Source organism: Convolutriloba macropyga, chromosome 12 (genome assembly GCF_964194025.1).
Source record: "Convolutriloba macropyga chromosome 12, txConMacr16.3, whole genome shotgun sequence".
NCBI lineage: Eukaryota > Metazoa > Xenacoelomorpha > Acoela > Convolutidae > Convolutriloba > Convolutriloba macropyga.
In genome coordinates this window covers 25,788,888-25,799,871 of record NC_134479.1, presented here as the reverse complement: position 1 = coordinate 25,799,871, position 10,984 = coordinate 25,788,888, and the positions used below count along the sequence as shown (strand labels likewise).

At 34.9% G+C, this 10,984-nt stretch overlaps 1 protein-coding gene across 1 annotated transcript in view; it reads left to right on the top strand.

Moving 5' to 3' along the window:
• Positions 1-227: 227 nt before the first annotated feature.
• LOC142351042 (galactose-3-O-sulfotransferase 3-like) overlaps positions 228-10,984 on the top strand; it is an 18,226-nt gene continuing 7,469 nt past the window's right edge. The window contains exons 1-3 of the mRNA XM_075403102.1: positions 228-449; positions 9,763-9,915; positions 10,419-10,583. Of these exons, the coding sequence (XP_075259217.1) occupies positions 304-449; positions 9,763-9,915; positions 10,419-10,583 (464 nt within the window). The 5' untranslated portion in view covers positions 228-303. The remainder of the gene's footprint in view (positions 450-9,762; positions 9,916-10,418; positions 10,584-10,984) is intronic.

The window sequence follows — 10,984 nt, the reverse complement described above, 5'->3', positions numbered from 1 at the left end:
TTCTCTAATTACGTTAGAATATGAAGTTTAGTCCCCCTGATTGTTGGGTCCAGTACCCAAGCGCAAGGGCCCTCATGTCAAGGCCGTAAGTACATCGGGTGACAAAGATTTTTGTTCTAACCAAAACTTAAAATTAATTTTAGGTGAACCTATCTATCAGTCTAATGAATCCCTTATTGACGGCAATAGTTGCATCTATGAGAATAAAAATATTTGATTATTGAGAGTGACATCTGTAAAGTCACATTGACTTTAGAATTTCAAAATCTGTGCATCAAAAAATTGTATATCTTGAAAGTTCGAATGACGACCAATACTCAGATGCAGTTGACAGTCAGAAAAGTGGAAACGACACTGTTTTGTATCTCCGTGCTTGTATTGGTGGCGCTCATACGTAATTTATTGGAAACGCAACTGGATCAGGAGTCTGGAAATAACCACTTCTTAAGGTTTCATTGTATTAATTTGAGCGATCCCAGGATTAGGTCAACGACACAAGACAGGCATGGTCATATGGAATTAGGTACCGGACAGTGGGTCCCGATCGAGCCGGCCAAAAATTAGGTATGGACGAGGCCGAACAGACTTTGCCAACCCTAGGCCACACCGAACAGACCTAGGTCCACCAGACTCTGGGCCAGGCATACTGTGACTCAGATCCTAGCAGACTCATAAGGCCAGACCCTGGACCAAACAGAACAGAATTAAACATATAAGATTACACTAAGAGAAGTACAATTTATGCGTTACACTACTTTGAATGTTTTCCAACGGGAAAAAATTGGATCTTTTCCCCTTGTTGTCCCCCCAGTACGTTATGCTCCCCCTAGTTACAGAGCACATGCTATTACATAGTGAATCATTATGTAAAAATATGGCACATGCGTCTGGGGGTGCAAATAATATGGACCCACTAAGCTGGGGGGCACAAACGGAAAAGATCCAAAAACTCATCAAATCCAAGAACCGCGGAGTATTGTCTATCTTTATGTAGCTATTTGCTAAAGATTGTCTGCTGCTTACAAAAATGATCATTTCAGGGCTCAAATATTTTGTTGCAGAGGTCTGGCTACAGTATTGAGCTAGACTTTTCGGCATTGATCAGTTCAAATAGGGATCTTTTCCGTTTGTGCCCCCCTCCCAGCTTATTGGGTGTAGGTTTTTTGCACCCCCCCCCCCAGACGCACGTGCCGTATTTTTACATAATGAATTACTATGTAATGAAACGTGCTCTGTAATTGGAGGGTGCAAAACGTACTGGGGGTCACAAACGGAAAAGATCCTCAAATAGTTTGTTTGGACGCCGATTAAATAATTCTTTCTTTTTATTTCCTATCCAAAGCAGTTGAAGAACAAAATTTTTTGGGGCCAAACCAGAAAATAGTTATAGAACATATTGAGCAGACTAACGTATGGGTATGGGAAGACCAAACATATCGAAGTCGGGGTATGGGCCAGACTGAACGGACCGAATATTTTGTATAGGCCGGACTAAACAGGCAAAAAATTGGGTGTGGGTCCGACCGAACAGTCCAAAAATTTGGTTTGGACCGGAACAAGCAGACTTAAATTCAGGTGTGAACCCGACAGAACAGAGCGAAATACGGTATGGACCAGAACACGCCGCAAATAGGTATAGATAAGACGGATGGCAACATAAACTCTTTCCAGACGCCGATAGGTGGTCGCACCGGGTCCCTCTCCGCGACCCATGTCCGTCTGGGCCACACTGGTCTTGGTTCACGGACCTCATTCTGGGTTCCCCTTCGCGCAATTCCCCCTCCCAAAAAAACACTTCTACTAATTGTATTATTTTCAAGGCAAGTTTGAGAGTTATACGATTACGATTTAGGCTCAGTGAAGTGGGCTAAAAAAGAAGGAAAAGAAAATATTTAACAAAAATTTTGTTTTTCTACTAAATAAAGATAGCTTAAGGAATGTAGCAAATCAATTTTTACTCGTTAACAAAACATAACGTTAAAATCGCAAAATTACTTACTAAATTTCAGAATGCTTTTGAAACATTTTTAAAGCAATTTGAGTAACAACTTTTCTTAGGTTTCACACAAATCGGTTCAAATTTTGTTGAATCAATAAAATTGTTACATTGAATAAGTTCTAGAAAATTGACAGCAATATTTACTTAAATAGACAGCAAACTTGACAAGAAAAGATTATCCCATGAATTATTGAAACTTCTAATTCAGATTTTATCTCAATTTCCGACTTATTTTTTTCAATAATGGACTAGAGCTAGAATGCTCTCAAGACATACTTGAGAAGCAATTGCTCTTCCTTTGTAGAAAAATTATTGTTGTCGCCTTGTTGTTCAAAAACACCACAAAAAACCATAGATAAATTTCTACTGAGGCATCAAAAAGTAGTGGTACCAAAAACTCAAGTTTGTTGTTGCAGAAAACTGAAGGCAAGAAGCTTAAAAGGAAAACGACAAACTTTGATATACCTTTGAGTTTGATTGTAAACAAAATAATCGACCCATTGCTTGTCAATCTAAACTAGCAAAGCAACATTACGGTATTCCTCGAGTACCAGTTTCTTGTCTTTATTTGATTTAGATATACTTGATTTAGATATACTATATTCTATGCTGATTTAGATATATTTATTCTTTGTCCTTTTTAACAGCTGAATGCATGTCATTTTTGCATAAATGACTTGCGTTTAGCTGTTAAAAATGACATAGCAAAAATATATGTATAAAAAAATTCCGCATTATGCTGTTAAAAAAATACTTGATTGAGCATTAACATAATATTAATTTTTTTTGGAGACTAATGAAATCAAAATAGGTTGAATTGGGAAATTTTTTCAAGTTTACAGGTAAATTAGTAATTAGTGTATCGAAAAACTGTGTATTTTGGTGAGAAACTACGGGACACTACTGAAAAATTATCAATTTCTGATTCATGACGATAACCAGTAACGCTAATTTTTCTCAGTTTCAAGTTTGTCAACAATTTAAGCCATACATAGCAAAGTTGTGCAGTGTTTTCAAAATGAAAATTGAGCATGAAAACACTCAACGCACACCAGCAGTATTGGTAAGATTTTTTATGCCAAACCGCTGGCGGCAAAATGGTCAAATGGTTTGAAGTACAGAAAGTTTGGAAAATTTTACTGAAATAGAATAATCAATACGCCTATTTATTTTGCCCTGTCTTAAAAGATTCGGCTTAAAACACGCTTGTTCATAAAATGTCAAAAGCCCGCAGGGTCAGAAGTAAAATGCCATAAATTCCTATACAGAAAGGTGTAAAGCAAGTTCCATGAGCTTGAAGTTTGAAGCAATTATTGTAAATGTGTTGGTCTTTTTTTGCAAAACTTTTGCTTTACCGATTTGACTTTGCGAGTGACTTTTGCTCCCTTTGCATTTGAATTTTTCTCATTCGCTATTTAAAGTAGCCGATTTTAAGAGGCGGTAGTTCGCTACTAAAAATCAAATATGAAGTATGCTAAAATTGGTGTCATTTTTTCACTTTTTATTTTATTACTGGTTATAGTGGTGTATAATAACCTCTAATAAAGTCATTTTGCGATTTTATTAACCTCTAATATAATCATTTTGTAATATAGTCATTTTATAGTCATTTCGCGATTTTAATAACCTCTAAATCGCGAAGGGGCTCCATTAACCTCTAATGAAGCCCCTTCGCGATTTTAGTCCCCTATTGAAGCCAGCTGCAATAGATCAGAGCTCCCATGAGTTGTTTTAGAGTAATTGTTACGAAGTTAATCGTTTTTTTTTGTTTGGAGCACGCACTTGTACAATATAGGTAATGGTTAAATGACTCTGCTTGAAGTCACTGAGAACTTATGGCGTTTATCGAGAACCGCGAAGCGGTTCAAGATATTAAGTCAGAGTTTCGAAGTGAGTTCTGCAGAGTCACTTAAACATGCTTAAAACACGAAACGCGCACGTTTTAAAATGACGAAAGTCAAAGGAATTCATCTTCTGGCTAAGTAGCGACTTCTGGCATTTTGACTTCTGGCACCGCAGACTTTCGGCATTTTAAAATGTGCACGTGAGTTTTTTAAAATCTCAATAGTAGGCAAAATACCAAAAGAAGTTATATAGGGAAGCTATATGTATAGGGAACACTTCATCTTTTTAAGACGTGCAAGTTGAGCGTTTTAAACAAGTTTAAGCTACTCTGCAAAAGTAACTTCAAAAATCTGCTCAATATCTCGTACCACTGCGCTCGCTAAACGCCAGAAGCAAAGTCACGTAACCTATACTAAGAAATTTATGCGCTCGTTTAAAAATCTTTTCTTGACTGTTTCAATGTGTTTTTAATTGCTCTCAAACGCAGTTTGTAGCAATTATATTAGTTCTGTTGGTCTTTTTTTACGATTTATCGCTTGACGCATTTTGTCTGACCCATTTGACTTTTCGTCCATAAAAACGGGATAAACAGGTCGCGCCCAGCGTTCATTAGGTCTCATTAAAGGCCCTTAGCCACATTTAGTAGTCTATCAAGTGCATAGTATGACGAAACTACCGGGAAGGCCGTAGTTTAAGGTTAAAAGGTAGTTTTTAGGAGTTTTTGAGCCCAGTATGTTGCAATTTCTAGTATTTTTTTGTCATTTTTTGAATTTTTTGATCGACCAGTCTAAAATCGAGGTTGCTCAAATTTGATAAAGGTCTTTTGCAAGACATACGTACTTTTTATGACGTTTTTAAGAGCTATAAGTTTCGGTAATCGAAACAAAAACACTCAAATTTTACTAATTTTCACAATTTTTTTCAACTTTTTTGAAAATTTTCTTGCCATTTTTGAGAATTGTCTAGCCTGAAGGGCTAAGAAACATCCTCTAGGGTTTCATATTAAGTTACAGTATAGTTTCGAGATGTAATAGATTGTTTTTCAAGATTTTTATCATCAAGAGTGTTAGTATCTTTCTTTGACAAAACTTAAAATTTCTTTTCAAAATTTTTCGAAATTTATTCTCATTATTCAGAATTTTTAGCCTGAAGTGTCATAAAACCACCTTAAGGGTTTGATAATAAGTTACTGATAAAATTTTATCAGCCAAGGAACAGTTCTCAACTTTTTAATATCACAAATTTTAAAAAAAATTTTGACAAAACTTTTTTTTGAAAATCTTTGTCAATTTTTAGCTTTCTGCAGCCTCAAGGAACCTCCTCTAGGGTTTGATATTAGGATACTGCATAGTTTATATATGTAATGAAATGTTTTTCCGGATTTTAGAATCACGAATTTAGGCAATTTTTTTTTAAATATTTGCAATTTTCAAATTTTTTGAAATTGTTTGTTATTTTTTTAAGTTTCTCCAGCCTCAAAAGCCAAGCAACCTGCTCTATGGTTTGCTAATAGGCTACAGTTGGTTTTCTATATGTAATGGGTTGTTTTTCATGATTTTAATATTACGAATTCAAGCAAATTTTTTTTAAAATATTTGCAATTTTCAAATTTTTTGAAATTGCTTGTTATTTTTTAAGTTTCTCCGGCCTCAACAGCCAAGCAACCTGCTCTATGGTTTGCTAATAGGCTACAGTTGGTTTTCTATATGTAATGGGTTGTTTTTCTTGATTTTAATATTACGAATTCAAGCAAATTTTTTTTAAATGTTTGCAATTTTTCAAGTTTTTTTTGAAAATTTCTGAGTTTTGTTTTGGTACCAGGGGCTCAAAGAACTCCTCCAGAGTTTGATAATAAGCTGTTGCATAGTTTCTAGAATTAATGAAATGGTTATCAATGTTTTATTGACACGAGTTTCAGCATTTTTTTCGATAAAAATTGAATTTTTTTTCAAAATTTTGAAAAATTATTATATTCCAAGTTTATAGATCTTTATGAGCCAGTGAAACTATTTAAGGCTTGAAATAGGGACACTGGAAGGCCTCTTGAGACAACGAGTGTTTTTGAGAAAAATTTTTGCCTTACCGATTTGACTTTGCGAGTGACTTTTGCTCCCTTTGCATTTGAATTTTTCTCATTCGCTATTTAAAAAAGCCGATTTTAAGAGGCGGTAGTTCGCTACTAAAAATCAAATATGAAGTATGCTAAAATTGGTGTCATTTTTTCACTTTTTATTTTATTACTGGTTATAGTGGTGTATAATAACCTCTAATAAAGTCATTTTGCGATTTTATTAACCTCTAATATAATCATTTTGTAATATAGTCATTTTATAGTCATTTCGCGATTTTAATAACCTCTAAATCGCGAAGGGGCTCCATTAACCTCTAATGAAGCCCCTTCGCGATTTTAGTCCCCTATTGAAGCCAGCTGCAATAGATCAGAGCTCCCATGAGTTGTTTTAGAGTAATTGTTACGAAGTTAATCGTTTTTTTTTGTTTGGAGCACGCACTTGTACAATATAGGTAATGGTTAAATGACTCTGCTTGAAGTCACTGAGAACTTATGGCGTTTATCGAGAACCGCGAAGCGGTTCAAGATATTAAGTCAGAGTTTCGAAGTGAGTTCTGCAGAGTCACTTAAACATGCTTAAAACACGAAACGCGCACGTTTTAAAATGACGAAAGTCAAAGGAATTCATCTTCTGGCTAAGTAGCGACTTCTGGCATTTTGACTTCTGGCACCGCAGACTTTCGGCATTTTAAAATGTGCACGTGAGTTTTTTAAAATCTCAATAGTAGGCAAAATACCAAAAGAAGTTATATAGGGAAGCTATATGTATAGGGAACACTTCATCTTTTTAAGACGTGCAAGTTGAGCGTTTTAAACAAGTTTAAGCTACTCTGCAAAAGTAACTTCAAAATTCTGCTCAATATCTCGAACCACTGCGCTCGCTAAACGCCAGAAGCAAAGTCACGTAACCTATACTAAGAAATTTATGCGCTCGTTTAAAAATCTTTTCTTGACTGTTTCAATGTGTTTTTATTTGCTCTCAAACGCAGTTTGTAGCAATTATATTAGTCCTGTTGGTCTTTTTTTTACGATTTATCGCTTGACGCATTTTGTCTGACCCATTTGACTTTTCGTCCATAAAAACGGGATAAACAGGTCGCGCCCAGCGTTCATTAGGTCTCATTAAAGGCCCTTAGCCACATTTAGTAGTCTATCAAGTGCATAGTATGACGAAACTACCGGGAAGGCCGTAGTTTAAGGTTAAAAGGTAGTTTTTAGGAGTTTTTGAGCCCAGTATGTTGCAATTTCTAGTATTTTTTTGTCATTTTTTGAATTTTTTGATCGACCAGTCTAAAATTGAGGTTGCTCAAATTTGATCAAGGTCTTTTGCAAGACATACGTACTTTTTATGACGTTTTTAAGAGCTATAAGTTTTGGTAATCGAAACAAAAACACGCAAATTTTACTAATTTTCACAATTTTTTTCAACTTTTTTGAAAAATTTCTTGCCGTTTTTGAGAATTTTCAAGCCTGAAGGGCTAAGAAACATCCTCTAGGGCTTCATATTAGGTTACAGTATAGTTTCGAGATGTAATAGATTGTTTTTCAAGATTTTTATCATCAAGAGTGTTAGTATCTTTCTTTGACAAAACTTAAAATTTCTTTTCAAAATTTTTTGAAATTTATTCTCATTATTCAGAATTTTTAGCCTGAAGTGTCATAAAACCGCCTTAAGGGTTTGATAATAAGTTACTGATAAAATTTTATCAGCCATGGAACAGTTCTCAACTTTTTAATATCACAATTTTTTTTAAAAATTTTTGACAAAACTTTTTTTTGAAAATCTTTGTCAATTTTTAGCTTTCTCCAGCCTCAAGAGCCTAGGAACCTCCTCTAGGGTTTGATATTAGGATACTGCATAGTTTATATATGTAATGAAATGTTTTTCCGGATTTTAGAATCACGAATTTAGGCAATTTTTTTTTAAATATTTGCAATTTTCAAATTTTTTGAAATTGTTTGTTATTTTTTTAAGTTTCTCCAGCCTCAAAAGCCAAGCAACCTGCTCTATGGTTTGCTAATAGGCTACAGTTGGTTTTCTATATGTAATGGGTTGTTTTTCATGATTTTAATATTACGAATTCAAGCAATTTTTTTTTAAAATATTTGCAATTTTTCAAGTTTTTTTTTGAAAATTTCTGAGTTTTGTTTTGGTACCAGGGGCTCAAAGAACTCCTCCAGAGTTTGATAATAAGCTGTTGCATAGTTTCTAGAATTAATGAAATGGTTATCAATGTTTTAATGACACGAGTTTCAGCATTTTTTTCGATAAAAATTGAATTTTTTTTCAAAATTTTGAAAAAATTATTATATTTCAAGTTTATAGATCTTTATGAGCCAGTGAAACTATTTAAGGCTTGAAATAGGGACACTGGAAGGTCTCTTGAGACAACGAGTGTTTTTGAGGATATTATTGTAACAAATTCAAGCAAGATTTTGTTAAAGTTTGTATTTGTTTTTAAGTTTTTTGGATATATATGTCCTTTTCTGAGTTACACTCATTACTGCCCAACTAAACTTTTGAGTCTTGCAATTGGGTTACATAACACACCTCTAGAGACAAAAAGTGGTTTTGAACATTTTTCACTGCGAAATATGGAATCCTTTTTTTAATTTTGCACTTTCAGTTTTTCCATATGATTTAATTACTAACAAGGCTAGAAAACTAAAAGTTGCAGAGTCGAATCTCAAATGGAAAATATTCCCAGCTCTCTCTCTCTCTCTCTCTCTCTCTCTTTCTTTCTCTGTTGGTTGGAGTTTTTTTCCTTCTCGTTCTCGTTTTATCTCGCACATTCTATCTCGGCTGTTATGTGGCCTGATGTCATCATCTATTACACCCACCTCACGCCCCTTTAATTAAGCTAAAACTAGCCTCACCATACCGTGGCTAGCTACTGACAAAGCCAACCACTCGCCGGTTGTTTGAGAGCAATTCGCCCGACGTTAGTCGCTTATGTTTCACGTGTAAATTATTGCACCAGTTTAAGAAAATAATTCCAATAGTTTAACACGAACTCAATGAAACTTTTGATGTGTCAATTGATAACCATAATTATACAAATAAAACAAAAAAACAATTGGCCTGTTAAATAAACCAAACCTACGTCCCTATGATTAGATATAAAAAGTTTTGTGTCAGCTCATTAAATATATCAGGTATCTACTGTGATGAAGTTACATATTTAAACGAAAGGAAGACAAATACAAGGAGACAGTTAAAAAACAATTGTTTTTTCTAAAAACTATGGTTTAAAATTACATTCCAAAACTAAGTGTGTTCCTTGCTAATTGCACGGATGTAAGTATAGCTTGCCCTAACGATTTTCAATTCTGATCAGACCAGTCGCCCCCTCTAAAAAATTTGCAGGTAATTTGATCATAAAATGCAGGTAAATTTAACTACACGTATTTAGAGTGATTTTTTAATATTTCCAGAGAGCAACGGTTGGCGTCTAGTACTTTATGGGACCCAACAAGTAACTAATTAAGCAATAGGCTTGCAATTTGAAAATTGGATAAAGAAACTGTTTGCCTTCATTAGGTTGCTATCTGTTATCACCGATATCATGCATATAAGGATTGTCGTTGACAAATTTTGACCAATAAGAATGAATCATTTTGAAAATCTTAAAAATTATTCAGTATAGTGATACCATTGGACTTACAATAGAACAGAAACAGAGTTGAGAGGATTGTTATAATTGAAAGTAACATAATCACATTGGATATAAGAAGGGTAATTTATCGCTCCCTCCATCAGTCCAAACTTTTATCACAAACAGTTAGGTGCACGCCTAATCCTGAGGTCACTAGACTGTCCTGATATTTAATTTGCTACTATGCTCAGGTCAAAGGCAGCCCATCCAGAGGGTGAGACACGCAGTCTGGTATTTGTTAAGACTGTCAAAACTGGAAGCACTACAGTTCAGAATATATTGTACAGGAAAGCTCTGCATGAAAACATTACAGTTCTTTTTCCTGCTAAAAAGAACAAGAGAAGGTTAGAAATATTCATTACTGTCATCAGACTTCAATTAAATTTTGTTTTCACACTATTAATGTTCTGTTAGTTTGCAACACTGTTGAAAATAATTTTCAACAAAAAGCTCAGTAAAAATTTGCTCATCAACCCCCCAAACTCCAGGCCCCTCTCCTCCCTCCACACACATACATACATACACACACACACACACACAAACACACACACACACACACACACACACACACACACACACGCGCACACACACACACACACACGCGCGCGCACACACACACAACACGCACACAAAACACACAGACAAGCAATCTCATCACAGACATCTCATGGAGAACTTGAAATTCAACACACAATGCGCGCTAAACGATCGATTATACAGTCATAGTTCACAGTTTGTGATAAACCAGACTGAAGTATCAAGGAAGAGGGCAGTAAAAAAACTCTTCAATTCTGAAAATGCTACCGCTTGTATGTTAAATCAATTGATTTTTTCATCTTGATTTCAGAAATCCACACTTATTCAGCATGTTGCTTCCTATTCAATTATCACATGTCCACAGATCTGCTTTGAGAGAAAAAGACAAATTCCTCTTGAATCACTTCCGAATGAATTACGGTTCCGTCAACCGAATGGTCAACAAATCCGAAGCTGTCTACGTCACCATTTTGAGGTATGCTGCATAACTACGCTTCTCAACTAAAGAGTATGCTCAGGTCCTCAAGACGGCAAACTACCTGCTTATTTTCATTTACAAAAATATCTTAGTCAAATTGACGAACTTACTCGTTCATTTAGCACCCAACATTGCAAAAAATTTCTCAAGGTCTTTTCGCGGATTACACCTTTAGTCGTGTATTTTACTTTTTTCATTGCTCCAGTTTTTATCTTTGGAGGTCAATCAAACAATTTAGAGCTTAAACCTACAACAGTGAATAGTTTCGAGTGACACAGAATTCAATTTGGAGCAACCAGTAGCACGAATTTTAGCGGCTTTTCGAAGAAATTTAAGATTTATTAATTGCTCTCAAACGAAAATTGTAGCAATTATATTAGTCCTATTAATGGTCTTTT